The following is a 19,903-nucleotide window of genomic DNA, read 5'->3' on the forward strand; positions in this document are numbered from 1 at the left end:
AAAGTTATTTTAGATATAAAGTCTCTGTATATCCTTCCCTGTCAAAGGCTATGCTCTCAAAGTCACGGATTGTTCTCTGGGCCATTGTTCCTTAATGGGTTAACCTGCGGCCTGCCTGGCCATGTTGTAACGGGTTACCGTTGCGGCACCAAAAGGGACTCCTCGTCCCTTACGTAACCAGATGCGGAGAAAGCCACATACAGAAATGGGAAGAAGAAAAGGCGAGAAAGGACCTCTATATATGTGCGTGTCCAATCGCAAAGCAATCGAATCACACGGCAAGAGAAAGGAATGGTGCATCAAAGCGAGGCGAAGGCAAGCAATCTGAAAAGAAAGACAATGGGAAAGAGCAGATGACAAAACTGAGTAATTAGAAATTGAATGCCAAAGGATCGAAGGCATACAAGTGAAGTGGAGTCTGTATTTCATTTTAAGCTCTTGAGTTTTATCCTTGACTGATTAATTTTATTTAATTTTAAAGAAATATTTCAACAGAAACTAAATAATAATTTTATTAACAGGAACCTTAGGAAGTAAACCGAAACCTAAAAAATCACAAAATACCTTAACTTTGTTTACTTTTCGTCCTTGTAAGTAAGCAATGCCCGCGATCAATATCTAAGGAGTAACTTTGGCTGTTTGCACAGTGAATTCAAATCAAACTGGAAACAGGGGTAGTCAACCCCTGCTCTAAAAAAGAATAGCACCCAAGCACCGATTACGAATGCAGAATCGGGCAAAATGCAATAACTGAATACAAATTTGAAATGTGGCGGAAATTGAAATCGAAGGCGTTGAAGTGATTTCGTCTCGCAAAAATTCAATTGCAATGGCAACCGCAACAATCAAGCACCGCAGCAAATGTCTTGAACAACAACAGCAATAAGCACTTTCAGCAGCACCCTCCTGCTCACCTCCTGATCCTGCCGCACTCGATGTCGTCCTTATTGTGGCACGGCTTCTGGTTACTGGTTACGCGGTTATTTGGGGCTCCTTTCGCAACCCCTTAGCCGGGTTGGGTGCACAATTTTTCCGCTGCATGCAATTTTAATGCGATTTTGGATTTGATTTGTAACCGAAAAATAAGCCAAACAAACTTTTCCCTCTCGAAAGTGGTGCCTCGGTGGGCTGCGGTTGCATTGTTGCCATCGCCATCGTTGTCGTTGTCCTTGTTGTTGCTTCTGTTCCTGTTCCAGCTCCTACTCCAGGTCCTGGTCCTCTCCTTGTTGCTTGCTTGGTTGTTAAGTGCAAATATAAATTCAACGGCGCCGTGAACTCAAATGCAGGGGGGAGTGTAAACTGAGGGAAAGAACTCGAATCAGTGTTGCCAAAAAACATATTTTCGAAATGGAATAGGTGGGTAAAAATAGGAATTTTTATGAATAACTTAATAATGGATAATACAGATTTAAAAAAAAAGAGGATACATGAAATAGAATATTGATTTAAATAAATCCCAAAAATAAAATAACCTTACAACATCCTTGAATCCTCTAAAATTATATTTAAAAATAATACTTATATTTCAATTTACCAACTTATATATTTTTAGAGACTTCTAAATGATTAAAACTGCCATCTTAAAATATTTAAAATATTTGTTTAGGAAAATCCCCTAGAAAACAGGCAGATCTGTACGAAATAAAGGCCATGTCGACAGCACTGCCGCCTGAATAGGATGAGAGGAATGCGTTGCACCCTGCTGGGCGCTGGGGTCAAATATTTATTTGTTGCAGAGCACAAATTTTATGCTGCATACTTTCATGCGCCGCTGCAGCACAATAGGGCACAAGAGTCGTCGCCCCACTGCCGGGGGATTGGAACTGGAACTGGCACTGCTGCCACTGGTACTGAGGCGCATAAAACCTTCCGCTGCCATTCAAGTGGAAAAGTTTAAGCCAACTTTTCCGAACCCCTTGCCATCCGCCTCCCTCTTGTCCGTGCAACGCAAACAATTCAAGCGCGAAATGCGCGCACTGAAAAATCATTCAACGGAAGCCGCAGCAGGAGGGGGGGGCTAAAAAGAGGAGGCGGAGCAGGACTACGCCGACTGTCACCACTCGATGGTGGAGGTCTAAGAATGCCAATTATGCCCATGCCGCGGGACTTTCATGCCTTGTGCCGTTGCGACTTTCAATTGAAGTAAAAATAAAAAAAAATGGGTGAAAACTGCAAGCACATTGCGTATGCGCCCTGTTGTCCGCTGGATTTTTAGCTCCAAAAACTTAATTAAAGCAGCAACATTTTGGCCAGGGGTCAGAGGTCAGAACAACGTCGCCAACTGACAAAACTTGAGGAGCCCAGCGCAGGCCACAAAACAATTGTAAACTCAATTAAATCCAAGCACCGCTGCGGCAAGTCCAACTCTTAACTACAGGCCCAAGTTCGCACTGAGTTTTCGAGAACTCGGCCAGTCCACTGAGCATTTTCACACTTCAAAAGGTCCCAGGAGGCCGAGAAAAACTTATTTATGATAGACATTAAGGTAGTTGGCAATGGAAATTTCGATTTCTTCTTTTTCTATATTTTACTTAAATCTAGATCCAACATTTTAAAGGCAATTATTAGATTTTCCTAGCAGTGCACACACTCTTCTCTGAGAGTGAATCTCCCCGGGTGTGCTGATAACATACGACAGTTGTGACTTTAAAAATCCCCTTTCGCAATTTTTGCACAAAACTTGTGCAGGATTAATGGCCCGAACGGCCCAGGCATCCATGCAATTAAAATGCAACAACAGAGGCATACAGGAGCTAGGAAAAGGAGCACACCAGCAGGAGCCGGAGCAGGAGCTGCGGCAACAGCTGCAGGAGTGGGCGGAAATGGAGCAGAAAGATTGCTGTGACTTTGGAGCGTTTGAAAACTCGCATGTGTGACGGGCGAGGCCCGGAGATAGCCACGCCATTTAAAGTGGCTGGCGAGGCAGCAAAACGAGCAGTGGCAAAAGCATGGTGCTGGAATTGTGTGGTGGGTTTAGGGGTGGCAACCACACTAGTTAGTGCCGTGCCCCATGGGAGGCACACACACACACACACAGCATTGTCCAGGCACAGGCACCGCCACACATACTATGCACACACGGTTTTTGCCCGCAATGGCCAAAGACAAATAATGCAATTTCCTGACTAACTCATTTGGGGTGGCAGTGAGGCAGTGGAGCACAGGGAGCAACTGCAGTTCCGTGTCACTGACACTTTGCCCTCGCTGCCTGGCCACCACTCAGACATTTATTACCTAGCCGGATGGGTCTGCGAGTGATCAAAGAGAGCGCTGGGAGTTGGGAGCTGGGGCACCCAGAAAATAAGAGGAGCACGGGATGGATCACTCTAAGACCCACTAGATCTCCTCCACGTGAGCCCCTTTGGGTCCGCTGATGCAATCATTGGCAACTTCTGGTTTCATGTTGCACTCGGCACACAACAGCAGCAAGATTAATGCCAGACCAGCATCGAACTTTAAACTCGTTTTTAGTCCCGACGCACACGATACACTTGGAGAAATACTTGCATAAAGAAGAATAAAACGAACATTGTGGATATAAACTTTACAGTTTTCCCAACAAATTATCAAGGTCATATCCAGGCTTTTTGCCTGAATAAAATATTTCTTTTAACACCCAAATTATACTCCCAACTTCTCCAAGTGTTTAATACCGAAACTCTGGGTCCAAAGACCTCTAAAGGACTCGCCGGCAATGGCAGACGAAACATGTGTTCAGCAAAACCAGGAGCATGTCCTGCAGTTGGTCCTTGGCCCTGTAATTTGTCCCCTCGCCAGTCGTTGTTTGTTTTGCGCAAAAGTTTGCGGCGACAATTGTTTTGCGGTGTTGCGCAAAGGACGAACCCTCAGAGTGGCAATCCTTCCATTCGCCATGGCAATCACCAACACGCACGCACCCGAGACAAAGTGCATTGATTGGGATTGCTGTGGAATTTTCTTTTGGAAATGATTTTGCGGCTGTCGTGTAATTTTGTATTTGGCCAAGATTTATGGTCAATCGATTTTTGGTAGATGTTTTCTGCCCATCCAGGAAATGAGGCCTCAATGCGTGTCGTACCTTATCATATCAGCTGCCTACTCGACCGCCGCTCATATATCAATTATTTTCCAATCAATTTTAAGTTAATAACATTTCAATTCGGACACTTTTAATCGCGATAAGTGGTCGCTGGAGAACTATAATTAATCAGCCGTCGGTGCAGTTGCGCAACGAGCGCCACTGGGTCCACGGGAAGCAGCCGAGGTATCCGCCGGCATCCACGAAGGCCTTGCCGTTCTCGCAGGGCAGCTCCTTGACGCCCTCGTTGGTGCAGACGTAGAAGTTGGTCAGGTTGCTGCACGGCTGAGGCTGGTACTGGGTGCCATCGGTGCAGGAGGGAACCTTGGACTCAGTATTCACGCAGGAGGGGTTTATTAGGTCGGCGGGCAGGCAGCCAGAGACGGTGGCATTGTTCACGAAGTAATAGTCCTCGTCGCACTGATCGGCAATTACTTCGCCATCCAGGCAAAAGTAGAACTTGCGAATGTCCTCGCTGCCCCACAACTCGTCCTCGGACTGGCACACGGTGGTGACATCGCTTCTGGCGGTGCCCAAGGAGGCAGCAATGGCTAGGGCCAAGAGGCCGAAGAAGATCACGAGGGCTGCAAAGGGCATTTGTGGTTAGTAACTTTAAGATAATGCCAATTTTTTAAACTTGAAATGAAGTTCTATGAACTTTTTAATTAATATTGAGAACAAGATATATCCTAGATGCTAAATGTATATTTAATTATCTCCATTTAGACACAAGGAATCTGGATCTCTTAGTTACCTTTCAGCATGTTGAATCCTTTTGTTACTTCCTTTCGATTCAAAAATTTAAGACAAACTAAACGATGTTGAGGCCAGTACCTGGGCTTTTATAACATTCTATCCAATCGGGAAACTTATCGGGACTCTCGAGAGCGACACCATATCATTGACACCTCGGATGATGAACGTAGTTCGAGGCCTGTTTTGGCTTCTGGTGTTGCTCATACGCAGCGTTAAGCGCCGCTTATCAGGTGTTTTGAATGTTATGAATGAAGATAATGGCGAATACTTGGCTAATTTCCAATGCCCTGTCTTTGGCAGGTATCGCGGGTCTCAAGTGGTTGGCTGGTAGAGTGATGAGCGCCTTCCAGGAACTGGAGTATAAATTGCTCTTGGAGTGCCAAACATTTGAGCCTTAGTATCACCTGCTGCGCTCACGTCTATGTATTTTCGCCGGAAAGTTTTAATTGAATTCCCATCGATAGCAAGCCTATTGGAATTTATGTCGATTATATTGTCAACTTTTCCCGAGCTCCGCGAAGTTTGCCTATTTAAACTTGGTGCTTGCGTAGATAGAGTGCAAAAAGTGGTTAGAGAAAGCGAAGTTGAATTGACAACGTGACTTGGCGGCAAAACTGCGAGACGGGAGCTCGTCGGAGCCCATCCAACTTTTCTTTTTGCAGGTTATGGAGGGTATCCTGAAGGTCCTGGCCGCAAAGTGACTTCTTTCCCGCCGCCAGCTGAGCTTCTTTCGGACGCCCTAAGCCAAATCAATTAGAACTTCTGACAGCAGCTGAGCCTGCATCTGAACGACGAACCCGAAAACATTGCCCCATTATCAAGGCTGGCTGGCTGGCTGGCAGAGCGTAATTAAATTTTCGACTGATTTCTGCAGCAATAATTTCCAATTTGGCTTCATTTGAAAGGCAATTAATGTCTGTGCTATCGCTTAGATAAGGGCGTGTGAGAGTGTCTTTGTAATGTATGCTGTTCGGTAGTCAAACTTTACTGGGCTGTGAGTTTATACTCAGTGAATCATTTAGACACCAATGAACCCATCAAATGAATTGTGTTTTTGATATAATAGAATACATATAAATATAACATATTAATTTAATATATGAGGATAGAGGACTGCCTTAATATTTTTTTAATAGTAATGCCAATACATTATCTACCAATGATAGGAATATTTTCTGAAAAACCAATGAGATTGCTTTTACAAATAACGCGATTTCCGACCAATCAAACGATGAGAGTTGGAAATTTTCGACTACCCGCCGATAGAGATCTTCAGTAGTATTCATTTCGGAACCAACTTATCACGCGTGAGTCGAAATAATAAAACTTTAAACCCGACTCGTTATCTAATCAGCCAACTTGTGCTGCTGCCTCTGCTGTGATGACGTCACTTTAGTCCAAAATAAAAATGCCCGAAAAGCCCGATGAAAAATGACTGTAAAAATAGCACCGATAGCGATGCAGGGAGAACATGGAAAGTCGTGCAATGAGCATGAGTATAAAAACGAAAGACAATGGCGGCGACGACATCAATCAGTCGAGTCGAGTTTTTCAGTTCGCTGACGGAGCACGGAGCAGGGAGCAAATAAATTTATTAACGAGCACAGCTTATGGCCAAATGATGAAACCCGAAACAGTGCAGGAATAACAGCGTTTACTAGCAAATTGCAATAAGGAGAAAGCGGAGGACCGTGAGGGAGCGAGCCACAATAAATACCCTGCCAGCCGTTCGTGATGAAATTATTTATGAAAAATAAATGGAATATTCCTCTTCTGCTGCTGTGGCTGCTGCAGGGAGGGGTATCGGTATCTGCCTCCTCCGACCCCGACACAACCACGACTGCAACATGCAGACATGCCACGGACATGTGGGGAGATCCGGACCCCAACATATTCTACGTGTGCTCCGATGCTGGCCAACCGCTGCAGCTCCGATGTCCGGCGGGCCGGGGATTTTTCAGCGGTCTCGGCCACGTCGGCTGCCTGCCCTTTGCCCAATGGCCGGCCTGCCTGCCTGCCCCGGAGGAGCAGGTTGTTGTCGGTTCGTCCTCAGATGGCTGTGACAGCGGCGAACACCTGCTGTCGCCCTGGGCCTCCCCGGATCCCAATCAGTTCTACCTCTGCCCGGGTCCATCGGCCACACCTCTGCTACTCACGTGCGCCGCTGGCAAAGGATTCCTGGCCACCGAGGAGGCGGTGGGCTGTGCGGATTGGTCGCTGTGGCGTCGCCAGATGGATTGCGAGGCATACTACTGATTGCCAGTGAAAAGCGTCATTCCGTGTATGATAAAAAGAGCCAATAATCAGCGTTATTGGATGCCGCATCTGGTGTGTCTACCCCAGTCTCGTCTCGAATCTTATTTAATTTATGAGGTAAACCTGCTGCGCCATCTCATTGACTCACTCACTATAGCTCTATCTCTGTAAATAATAAAAAAAAAAGTATTTATTTATTGCGATTGTGGGTGTTTCTTTAGCTGATAGAGTTGCCTGAAATGTTGATAAGGGAGCAACATCTGATAGCGCAAACAATTTGGTTGCAGAAAGTCAAAATAAGTGATAGAGGGTACTTGCTTATTATTTGAAAAAGGTTTTTTATAGACGGTTAATAATAATAATATTTAATATTTCCTTATTTAACTACAAATATGAAGTATATTTGAGAAAGGAAACCTAACTTCTTAAATTGCCCCTTTTAAACACCTCTTTAGACCTTCCTTTATTCTCTTTAAGGGATTAGCAAATTGCAAATAATACCCCATCATCGGCTAAAGGTGCTTTTCATTGCTAGTATTGCTCATTTGAGCATATTAAATGATGTGCTCTAGTTTGCGGCACATGGGGTAAATCCTTTTAGTCCTCACACTCCCGCAAAAGCCACGCATTATCCTTTGCCATTACTCTCCTTTATGCCTGCTCCGCTCCCGTCAGCCGCTGTCTGTCTGGCAGCATCATGGTGGAGGTCAGCAGGACGACTCCGACCCGCCCTTCGCAGACGGCTTTGATGTGCCCTTTTACTTTGTCATTCCCTTATGTGGCGTTATTTTTTACTGAAGCAGCTGCTCCTCCGCCAGCTCGTCCTGCAGCTTCCCCATCTCCCGCCTCGTCTTCAGGCTCGTTTACAGTCATAAGCCTTTGTTCTTGCCGCCATAAAACATCGCCCAGGACCAGTATATACCTGGCCATAAGAATGATGACACATACAGCTGGGCATTTCGCATAAAAAACGGACAGACGGGGGCGCTCTATCGGAAATTGCATTTTGCTTTGAGCGCGTCCAGATGCAGGAAATTACTGTCAACTGTTAACGCCCCGGATCTGGGATCAGGATCCCGACTCTCGGTGCTTTAATAAATCTTCAATTTGCATATTCCTTTCTGTTTCTTTTTTTCTGCGCTCTCTTTTACGCCCGGCCATTAATCAATGCCCAAGGGGCGATGGCAGGCAGCATCACGTATACGTAATTTTAATTGCCACTGATATAAAAGTGTTTAGCCTTTGCCGGGGCGGAAATTGAGAGTGGGTCGCAATTTAATTAAATGTTTACTTGCTGCTCTCAGCAGAAATCAATGATAGCGACTTCTAATTTATTGCGTGCCAGAGAGACCGAGACCGAGAACACCCACAGGAGCCGGCAGGAATCGCATCCTGCTGACGCAGACAGCGATTCGCATTGGGGCGAAAGTAATTAACCGATTGCCAGACGAAAAGCAGCTGATAATAGCCCGGCAGAAACTCCTCAGCATTCCTCATCCGATTGTAAGCATTAGGTCAATAGCTATAACTTCAGTCGCTGAGGGAGTAGCAGCCTCTCGAGGAAGTAATAAATATAATTTAAGGAAGCCCAATCAGCTGGGAAATCAATAAACCACCAGCATATTTGTCGTTGGGAAGCTGTGATGGCAAAGGGGGAATCTTAGATGAGAAGAGATCTGACAACCGTACAACAAGAATGGAAGCTGACATAGACAAGAGAATTTTTGGGAAAATTATTACTTAAAACTATTATAACTAAGCTACTTTCAATTACTTGAGTTTTTCCAAATTATGTGAAATTCTCTTTAAAAGAGAAGAGCACAGAATTATTTATAGAATTTTATCCAAAAGGAAAAGTTTAAGTTAAATAATGCTTCAATAAAGTACAAAAATAGGTTGCCTGAAAATAGGAGTCCCATTTCTCTTATCCAGAATAAGGACAAATTATCAGCACTACCGGAACACATCGTTTGGGCCAATATACAGAGCACAGTCTCTGGCCATGCAGACGGGGATTCACCAGGGACCCATGACGCCTCCTAACCCGCCCCTCATCCTTGTCCCACCCGCTCTATGCATCATTGTTAAGGGACTCTCCATTTCGTTGATTGCCCCACCGCAGGCGCAATAATATTGATCGCCTGCAAATGTTGTTCAGCTGCCCTTCAATTTATGTTCTCCTCGCTCTTTGCAGCAAAATTTAACCGAACACACATCCAGCCACACACACAAACACACACACTCTGGCTGGCGAGTTAATGTGGCAATGCAAATCCCAAATATGGGCAAAAATGCCATTCGAGGTGCAGCATCGCTGTTGGCCCTGTGTGGATGTGGCACCAAGGCCAGCTGCGATTAAAGCCGCCAGCCCGGAATGCAAACATAAAAGGAGTTACTGTTGCAGTTGCAGTAGCAACTAATATACGGCATTGTGGGACAGGAGCGTATTGAAGGGATAATTGTAAAGGAAAAATTACTTTTATAAAAAGAAATTTTACAAAATAATTTATAATATTCAATATGTGAAAGAAACCACATTTTAAATTACAAAAATTCTAAAATTACTTTAATAAAAGTCTGACCCCTAGGGATCCATTTTTAGACCAGTTATTTCTATGATAAATAATCACAGTGGAAAATTCTTGACATATTCCCTTGTTTGCGGCTCCTCCGCTCCTGGCCACCTGCTGTGGCTTCAATCCATTTACAGGTGTTTGCCCAGAGTCAATGCATACGCAGCCAGCCGTAAAACATTTGTCACATTTGCATTAAAAGCAGCAACAGCAGCCATCCAGGGGACCTGCTTTATGTGTGTTTCCGAAACCCACACCGAGACCACCACCAGCACCACCACCACCGCCCGGCTATGCAATTTATTTGCACAGTGCACTTGCCAATTAATTCTTATCTCAGCAGCAGGCATGCAGGTTGCTTTCCCGGCTTTCCCGACTGCATAAATCAATGTGCCCGAAATGATAACTCATGCGAGTGCAAGGTGCTCGAGGTGGGAGTGCCATATATATCGTGCTCTAGATAGTTCATCCTGCCTTCGATTGGAAGGCCCGAAATGAGAATGGGCATGGGTATTGGCATGGAGATGATAGGGAGACATTGTGTGCCTAGGACGACCTGCAGCTCACTCAATTTCATGCTGTCAAATGTGCGCTGCCACGTCGGGATCCGCTGCAGTAGCTCCTCGTAGAGAGAAGGAACCCAAACCCACCCCTGCTGTGGGCTGTGGGCTTACTTCCTGCCAGCGGCGTCTAATTGAATTGCACTGCTATAATGGCCAATGCAGCCTTGGTGGCACCTTCGTGGTGGTGATGGTGATGGTGCCTTCTAATTGAAAAGCTCTGCTCCTGCTACTGAATTTGCGATAAAAGTGCCATCTGTCTTCCGAGTCGATTGAGATTTAAGCTCAACGAGAGATAAATGTCTGCTAAACTGAGTCCGGGCTTAGGGTGGAGGATTATTAACTCGACAGCCTGTCATCTGTCATCTGGCAAAATGAAATCATTTAATATTCTATTTGGGGTCACCTGGGCATGCATATAAAACGAAAGTTATGAGTGTTATTATTCATGCATGCTAATTTGATACAAAAGCCAAAAAAGGGGACTTTCTTAGGGGAGAGGATGGTTTTTTTTAAATGCTTTTTAAAAATTTAGAAATGGTACATAATAAGAGTTTGTCACTGGTTTTGTATACCACATTAATATCATAGCTTCGTTTTATATTTATCTCAGCATTATAAGTTTCTTTTTACAAAATTTTAAGAACAGAACTTAAAGAAAAAAAATTATTTAAAGCAATAAATAAAGTCTCCTCTTCAAGGATACATTTTCCCTGATGTCACTTTTATTTATTTTCGTAAACCTGCCATTCTTTTGAAGTTTCTGGCAACACGGGCACCCGGGACAAATGGAAATGAAAATCTCTTGGCCCAATTTGGATGCGGGCTTTGTCCGGTTCTCTGTGGATTACCCAAAGGCAAACACAGCCGCCACAATAACTGACTGGCCCCGCATTAATTCATATAATTAAAGCGAACCAATTATAATTGCTGCGAGTCCTGGCGGAGGCGGCGGAGCTGTTGCTTCCAGTCTCCTTGACTGCTTCCTTTTGCCGCCACCTGTCAGCAAATCTGGGGACGAGGACAGGCCGCTTCCTGTTTCTCCCGCCGCCTTCGCCTCGGGTGAGGCACACGCAGCCGCTGGGAAAAGCTCGCGCGAGCAGGTAATTAATTATGTCAGCTGCAATGACGGCGCTGAAAATATCCGGCCAGGTAAGCCCAGACCCGGACGCCACTCCCCCCGGTTCCTTCGGCGAAAAAAAATGGAGCCAGGCCAGGGTCGTTGGGCCAGCGGAAACGGAAATAAGCACAAACAGTTGGCGACGGCGACGGCAAGCGAAACAAACAAGTCGCTCTCCTCTCAGTTGGGCCAAAATGATTTATTAGAAACGACATTTCAATTTTTCATAGCCAAGAATGGAATAAGAAACGCGTAGAAATAAATATAAATTTGCCTGTTGACAAAAATGTAACAATTTCACATGCAACTAAATGCGTATTTCCGGCCGGAAACGCACAACAACGTTTGTGCGTGGCGGAGGAGGTGGATGTAGGGACGGCACTTCCGCCTTGCCGCCATTTTGCTGTTTGATCGAGCCCGTGTCGTCTCCGACTAGAAGGTGGCAGGCCCATCGGGCTCAAGCAGGCCACCAAAAGGGTCCTTCTAGCAAAAAGGAGACGCGCAAAAGGACAACGAGGCGCACACACACACGCAGCCCGCAGCCCGCAAGGAAACAATAAATTTGCAGCAATGCGAAACGGAAATGTTTGCAACGGAAATAGAGGAAACGCAGCGGAGTGAAGTGCGCTGCAGTCGCAGTTGTCCTCTGCAATTGTCGCACGGCGAACGGGCAAACAAACAAAGTAATTGGTGCACACAAATTGCCCCGCCAAAAGGAGTGAAAGGAAGATAAAGATGGCAGCAAAAAAAAAAGGGAAACCGAGTACGAACCGGAGAATTGCCACTCGAAAGGAAAGCACAAGTAATGGCCAGTAGATTTTATTATGACCATGACGCAGCCGCCAACGCTACTCCTTCGAACGCTGCTCGCCCCGTCCTTTCACCGGGCCATAAATTATGCATATTTAGCAGAGTGAAATTGAAAACTAATTAATTACACTTGCAGCCCCGGGCAGCAGCTAAGTGAGGTGGACCCCGTTTGCTGGAGAAAAATGTTGTTCAACTTTTTAATTGCCAGCATCAAGTGTTTTTCAAATTGCTCTTGGCTGTAATTATGGTCGAAAAGTGGCTGAAACGTGAGACATTCTGCGCTGGGCAAGGGTCGTCGGCATTGCCAGGCTAATGGCAGTCAAACTGGCCCTGGCCATGACACTAGGAAAGTAAAAGCTGTGAGGGGAAACTTCAAACACTTGTTGGTTGCTGCGGCAGCTCATAGCCCTTAACGTGTTGCCCTTTTAGAGGCGTGGCTAAAGGACACAGTAAATATTAAAAATAAAGGAATTAGGGTTGTTTTAAAGAGATTTTTGTATTGCTTATACATTGAAATATTTTATAATAATATAAGAAATGGATATTAAGTACTTAATATTATTTTCTAAAATAAACTTTGTATATTTTTTTTACTGTATCTCTCTCACCTTTCACCTTTTCCCAACTCCCAGTGGGGGAGCTTGCTTAATGAATTGATGTAAGACGGATACAGATGCTGTTCTGGCTCCAGTCAAACGAAAGGAATCCGCTTAAGAATCCCCATCTAACCGACTTCCCACACCTGCTGGATCCCACCGAAAAACGCCGCTGGCTGGCTGAGCTAACCGGGCTAATTCAACGCTTTAAATTCAAAGTGTCAATCAAAGCAGGTATTGATTCTCGTTTTCCCCAAAACGACTCAAGGCTGGAAAGGGATAGGACCCAATTTCCAACCAGCCGGCAGGAGTCACGTACTCTCCGACTGCCAAAGGGCAACCGGAGCCATTTTCCATCACCTGTCTGGCTGGCTGCGATCCCATTCGATACCGAAACCGTAGGCATAACACAATTTTCCCTGGCCAGCGTCTAAGCCCTCTGGCTCCGGAATGCTTATCCAAAGGGTTGCCGACTCCTCCAGTTTCACATATATATATATTTCGCAGGAGTTTTATTAGTTGGCCAGGTCGCAACCCTTTTCAAAAACATGATACTAATAAAAATCCATGTTAATGTTGCATGAATACCAAATAAATTGAGGCAGCCAACACGTACGCCGGGACTTGGACTTGGATCGGTTCCTTCTCCAGCTCCATTTATTGATTGAACATAAAATTGGGCAATTTCATTGACGTAACAATTTTTTATGCCTAAACAGGCGGCCGGGGAGCTGTTGCTAAAATTGGCCAAGATGTCCGGGGGCAATCGTTTGTTGTTGTCTTGTGTAAATTATTTATATCCCGAGCAAGTGACAAATGAATGCCTTGTCCGAGTCGCTTTCCACCGCTTAAGCAACTGTCACCGGGCTTATCGATTTCTGGTCCTGCTTCCGTTTCCGGTGTGACTGGAGCACAGAGAAAAAAAAAGGAGAGGAGGTAGATAAGTGGGATTTATTAACATTATGCTCTTGAAATTATTGAAATTTGTTATATATTTATACCCTTGCTAAGAATTAAATTTCATTCACAAGCTTGCAAACCTTCCTTTCATGTTTTATTTACTTTTCTTTTCTACTATTTTTTTTTCCTCTCCGCCTGCTAGAAGGCAAAATGCATTGCAAAATCAAGCCGAGTGGCAGCTGCTGTGGTTGCAACATCGCTGCCAGCATCAACTGCCGTCACTACCCCTTTGCCAGGATGCCCCCCAGAGCTCGTTGACGCCGTCTGATGCTCCTCATTTCGAGCCGCATTATTAATGCCAGCCAGCAGCAAGTGTGGGACTGGCGTTTGTTTGACTAGAGATTTTTAGCGCGAATCAATCAAATCACATGACTGCTTGACTAACAGCCAGTGATTTGATTGATGAACTGCGTCAGCGACAGCGCGACGAGTGGGGCTCCTGCAGGTCCTTGCCTCGATTGCCACTCCGGATGACACGCACCGAACAAACAGAGACAGAGCAGAGTAGAGCGAAGGGATTGGGACTGGGATTGGGATTGGGACTGCCTTTGGCACTGCGGTTAACTGGCAGAGTCGCTGGATTAGCTTCGTGGCGCAAGGAGGAGCGCATTATTGATTAGTGGCTCGTGTCCTGATGGGGCATTATAGATGCGGCATTAGATGCTTAATCAAAATCCGTGACATCGAACGGGGAGAAGGCGTGCTGAGCGGCTAATGAATATTTAATTTCTCGCTGAACTCGGGATTATTTAAACGAGGCGAAGGCTGTCCTCCTTCTCCAAGGAGTTTTCAAGTTCCCAGAGTCGAGTGTTTGCATATTTCCGGAGCAATTCCTTGGGTTGCCATGTGTGCTGTAGTTTTGTGTGTCGTAATAAAATATTTTATTACTTTTTAAGTGTATTTGGTACTCGTAAAGTTTTGTTGCCTTCGCCTTCTTATAGCTTTTTTCTACTTTTTTGTGGAATGTGGCATGCAATGTCACATGTGACTGAACGACTTGGCTCCGTTCTTGGGCATTTGGCATGCAAATTCCAAGCTGACTGCGAGTCAAGTTAGTGAAAGTCGGAAAATGTCAACGCCGAATTTGAGTCCTGAAAATCTGGAACTGTCCCAGTAATCTGACTTTTGATGAACTTAACACGATTTCTACGAAAAAGTAACCTCATTTGGCACTCTCTCGCTCTGGCTCTCTGCTTCTTTGCTTTTCTGTGGCTCTCATTAGAGTCCTTCCATGTTAGGGCATTTACCTCAGTCATACGAGCCCGTTATTTGACTGCATTCTCGTCCTTCTGGCCTCCTGGCCACATACTCAACATCTCCTTTATGTAAATGTGCGAAAATTTCATCACACACACACACGGGCACATCAAATGAAATTGTATTCCTGCGGAAAAGTGGGTTCGCAAAATGTCTTACTCTCCCACCGGTGGCGGCAGCTGGCATCCGTGTCCATAGCAGTACTCCCGGACTCGGGGACGTTGCTCCTTCTGCTTCGCTTGCCGCTGCGGCTCATCATCATCAACGGTCGAGGCTCCGGCGGCGACGGTGGCAACGTCGACGTCGTTCCCATTTCATCATTGTCATAACTTTGTGTCACAATTTCATCCTCGTCCTGCTCCTCCAGTTGCTGGGTCCCATGTGTCCACAATTTTTCGACTAGAATGTGGCCACTTTTTTCTTAGCTTCAGTGTGGCTGCAAAGCTACTGAAGAAGCACTGAAACAAAAAATATTTAAATAAAGATGAAGGACTATTTTTAGTTATTATATACTTAAATAAAAAATAAAAGCTATTGAGGATTAGGATTTAAAGTTAGATGTATAAATAAATTGAGTACATTTTTCTATAATTCCTTTGTACTCTTTTTTTTCCAGTGCCACTGCAAGGAATTTCGATTTGTTTTGAGTCTCAGTTGCAGCTAAACCATTTCAGAGACATATTTACTTTATTTTGGAAATACTTTCTTTATTGTTTGCACACTTTTGCCGATCGGCCTGCGGGCGGCATTTTGCACCAACTGCGATTGACATCGAAAAAATAAAAAAAAAAAAAAAAACAAAACGCAAACGGTTCAGAGTAAAGCGATGGCAGCTCTTTCGGGCATATTTACACTTCACTCTTGCCGGGCAGTAAAAAATATTTCACATCCCCAACAAATAAACCATTTCCGAAGCGAAGGCCTTCATTCCTAGCTGAACAGAATCTATAGTATGTGCGAGAGCCAGGGCAATTTATTATGTCATCAAGTGGCATACTATATGCTCCTGCCAAATACGCTTAGGAAGCCATATGTCTCCGAGTCGGATTTCAGCTGCGCCTGCCATTTTGCAAGCAAAATGCAAAATGTCTTCTCCAGAGTCTTTGGAAAACTTTGCTGGAACCGGGACCACATTGTATAATGCGATGATTGAAAAATTTGAAAGTAAACTGTGCATCCCGAATGCAAGCTCCGCAGAATGGCCAAGTTAACGCTCCGAACGGACTGACAAACTGCTTTAAGTGGCCAAACTTTTGCCGGCTAAAAAATGCCGAGCGGAGAACACAAGTTGAAGTAACTTTTACATTGTAAGTCCGTAAGGCAGGTGCCCCGGGAGAGCCACAGGCAGAGGCGAGAATAAATGTTAACAAGATGACGACGACGACGACCATGAGGAGCAAAAAAGGGGGCCTGCAACTGCGAAAGGCTCTTTGTTTTCTCCTTGAATGGAAAAAATTAACTGAACACAGACTGGAGTAGAGTAGAGTGGCCAAAAAAACTACATTTCCAGGACACATTTGCATTTGCCACACCGAAAGAAATTTAGTTTGATAAGAATTAGCATATATTTAGAGTTGTGGCAGCACAATAGTTGCCAGAGTTGTTTAAGAAATAGAAACCCATAATAGGTACTGAAAAGTAGAGGTGTTACTTACTCTCCCTCTCAAAAAGTTCCTGCTTCAAATCACCTCAAAACCAATAAACAAATTACTTAAGATATATATTTTTCCCTGTGCCATCAATAAGGCAAAGTTGGCCTGCGCATATTACGCGCAAATGAAACGCCCGGCCAGTCAATGGCTTTGAAGGCTGTCTCCCGCCCCATTTGGCCCTCCATTCAGACCACCGTCACTGTCATTTGGCCAAGTTCTTGGCGCATAAACTTTTGCTGCAACATTTGCCTTCCCATTGTTTCCACGGCGGCGGCTCCCTGCCAGGATCTATTGGGTGAGGCTGGAGGGGGAATGGCCAAATTAAAGTGCATTGTATGCTAAAAGTTTTCTGCCAGCAAACCGGAACAATGAAAAGTTCATGAAAATTTTTGCTTCAACGCATAAACAATAAACATAAAACTTTTGACCATTAAAAACGCGGCCCCTTGCCCAAGTGACAGTTGGTCTCTCTTTTGGCTTGAGGGAAGGGGGATTTTGGTGGAAGAGGAGCAGGGGTCAGGGGGGGCCAGGGAAAAAACGGTGGCCTCGAGAGCCAAGCTCTCAAAAGTTTCTGTTGCTCTAATGACAAAAATCGGCGTGAATTTGATGTTTGGCCAAAAAGTTTCGTCTCCCCCGAGTTTTTGTTTCATCTTAGCGACGGGCGAGTGAAATTTAGATCTTGAAAATTGCAGCAGATTGTCCTTGGGAAATGTTTTGAAAATTACTTGAGATGCCTCATTAAGGAACGAAAGGGGGAAAGCGTTAAGATACTTGGTAAGGTTTTAGTTGAGTCAAGGGGAGAGGGGCTTAAAAATGTAGAATAATGGAATGTAAATACTATTAAATTATGATTAAGAAATGTTAGACTAGCAAGTTGTATAATATTTTACAGATTAACTAAGGCATTAATTATCTGGAAATATGGGAAATACTACCACTTCTTTCTAAGAGTAATTTTATTGTTTATTACTCATCTGATTCCAAGACTCTAAAAAGACATTATTAAATAATAATATTACAGCCAATACTTTAGTACAAATGAAGAATAATTTAAACCTCCAATTATTGGCTCATAATTTAATCCATAATTGCCTGAAAATAATAAATGCTTCATGAAAGCTGAGCCCACCACAGGCTGATTTTACAATAATTCTCCTACAATAAACAAAACATTCGCTCGCAAGGACTCCAACTCTCTTTGATTTGCGCAAGCGTTGCCTTCTCTTATACCAGCAGAGAGCAGGAGATGCTGAGAGGCTTTTCCTGCGAGAAAATGAGAAACTCCGAGAGCGACAGATTTTCTCACTTCTGAGTATTATTCAGTTTGTGTTTACATTGTACACACAACAAGCGACGACAAAGCCGATTTACACTTACCAGACACTTGGCACTCGGCTCTCTTCCGCATCCTGCTCCTCCTGCTGCTCCTGCTACTCCTGCTCCCCCAGAGAGACGACTGCCAGCTGATGAGGTCTGGCGGAGAGGCAGGATGTAGGGGATATACTTGCAGCGTCATACGGATTTTATGCATGGAGTCATAAAATTGTCGAGTAATTCAGCAGCAGGCATGGCACAGCCTGGGCCGGGCTATTTAAATTTGAAATAGCAATTTCGAGGGAAAGTTACCCGGCAGCCCAGGGACCAAGGAGACCGAGGAGTCGAGCAGCAAGGAGCACAGAGCAGAGACCGGAGCACGAAGAGCTCTTAAATTTGCCCACAATGAAGCGAACTTTTCATCTGACTCAAAACATTTGTAACATGCCAGGGGAAAAAATATTTATTTCAGCTCGTATGTCATGCGAGCCGGGCAAGGGGCCACTCGCGGGGGCGTGGCATTAAAACTTTTGCGCCATTTTTCAAATTTGTCGCGGTTGCCCCAGCAGAGGAATCAACTTGATAATATCACCCACCCGCCGTCTCCTTCGCTCCAAGTTAATGCCTTATGACCATGCCTGCGTCTACTCTGACCCGACGACCTGCCGCGAAGGTGGCAGCTCTCTGGCCACGTTAAGAAATGATTAATGATTATTCCGGCCAACTGCGTGCGTCTGCGGCTCTGACCCGCCGTACTTCGTACTCCATTCCTCTGCCTGAAACTATGTTAACGCTTTTTAAATCATCTTGTCCCAAGTTTGAGTGTGTGTTTCAGTTGTTTTAAAACCCTAATGGCTTTGGAGTAGTCGCTGGAATTTAGAGGAGATTTTTGGGCGAGCAATTTATGGGGCCACAGCCAGCTGAGATTGTCATAATAATAAAACACTTTTTTTTATGGGAAAGACCACAATATTGTTAGGTAAGGCAAAGATAAACTATGTGTATAATTTTTAAACAACTTTTGTAAAACTTTGAAAGTTAAATAGAACTTTAAGCTGTTCCTTAAAGATTTTGAAAGAGATTTTTTAAAGGATTTAAAGGAAAAAACCAAGATATTTCTTTTTGAAATTAGTTTTTTTTTCCAAGTCTCTTAACTGACTGCTAGTCAACATCTGTACAAATCCACCTTTACTGGAGGTCACAGACACGGGTGGCCAGGGACTGCATTAGACGCAATCAGGAAACAAGCTACATCCTAGAGAGGGAGACCGAGATGAAGATGCAGATGGAAAGGGATATCTTTTCGGGCTGAAGACCAGTTTATAAGTTTCTTCAACAACAAATACCCCAAGCGAAATTGAAAATGAATATAGTTTTCGGTTCTTTGCCTCAGTTGCAGCTTAAACGTCTTCGAATAACAAGGCAATGCCCGCCCCATGATTCCCAGAACCAGCACTAGCTACCAATCCCAAACCCAAACCCGAAACCCCCTCCCTCAGCCTGGGCAAAGCGCATTAAAGCAAAGTATTTTTGCCAGGATTTTGTAGCTCTTGCTTCTGGGTACACTTAAGCCTTGGCTGGGTATCAACAAACAGTACTTACCAAATCGTTTTCAGCAGCGTTGCCAAAAAAGCCAGACACAGTCGGAGACCGGAGACCGGAGAGACCGAAGACCAGAGAGCGGAGACCGAAGGCCAGAGGAGCCGCATACAGGCGCCCGGTGTGTGGGGAGGGGGGGAAGCTACGAGTTTATAAATTGCATATCGAATTTAGTAATTTTCTGCATTGTGAGAATATCGTGCGTTGCCGGAGGCCACAGCACATGCTTTGGCCTGGCGTGGTCTGCTGTTGGAGTTGCTTCTGGTGAGTCATGGCTTGGTTGAGTTACACGGGGAAAAATTTATATATAAAGCTTTTCTGAATTTAGTGTTTCACTTTTGAGAAGATTGAGCTTGACTGTAGGCCTTTAAAAATATTTAAAGACCTTCCTAT

General features: G+C 44.7%; 2 protein-coding genes and 1 long non-coding RNA gene across 3 annotated transcripts; 1 reads left to right on the top strand and 2 right to left on the bottom strand.

Annotated features, from left to right (window-relative positions):
* Positions 1-4,123: 4,123 nt before the first annotated feature.
* On the bottom strand, positions 4,124-4,858 carry LOC108085571 (uncharacterized). Its single transcript, XM_017182211.2, has 2 exons — positions 4,812-4,858; positions 4,124-4,641 (listed from the first exon to the last, which is right to left on the bottom strand). Exons 1-2 carry the CDS (start codon positions 4,819-4,821, stop codon positions 4,187-4,189), a joined length of 465 nt encoding a protein of 154 aa, XP_017037700.1. The 5' UTR covers positions 4,822-4,858; the 3' UTR covers positions 4,124-4,186.
* Positions 4,859-6,011: 1,153 nt separating this feature from the next.
* On the top strand, positions 6,012-7,219 carry LOC108085568 (uncharacterized). The gene is made up of 2 exons (XM_017182208.3): positions 6,012-6,120; positions 6,210-7,219. The coding sequence occupies exon 2, from the start codon at positions 6,548-6,550 to the stop codon at positions 7,067-7,069; it is 522 nt and encodes a 173-aa protein (XP_017037697.1). The 5' UTR covers positions 6,012-6,120; positions 6,210-6,547; the 3' UTR covers positions 7,070-7,219.
* A 6,039-nt stretch (positions 7,220-13,258) lies between these two features.
* LOC138929002 (uncharacterized) lies at positions 13,259-18,812 on the bottom strand. The gene is made up of 3 exons (XR_011445429.1): positions 17,975-18,812; positions 15,105-15,403; positions 13,259-13,633 (listed from the first exon to the last, which is right to left on the bottom strand). It is a non-coding gene; the product is annotated as an uncharacterized lncRNA (long non-coding RNA).
* Between the last annotated feature and the right edge of the window lie 1,091 nt (positions 18,813-19,903).

The sequence above is a fragment of the Drosophila kikkawai genome, chromosome 3R (genome assembly GCF_030179895.1).
Source record: "Drosophila kikkawai strain 14028-0561.14 chromosome 3R, DkikHiC1v2, whole genome shotgun sequence".
NCBI lineage: Eukaryota > Metazoa > Arthropoda > Insecta > Diptera > Drosophilidae > Drosophila > Drosophila kikkawai.

Coding starts and splice junctions, on each gene's coding strand:
- LOC108085568 (XM_017182208.3), top strand. CDS start 6,548: ATGAAATTATTTATGAAAAATAAATGGAATATTCCTCTTCTGCTGCTG.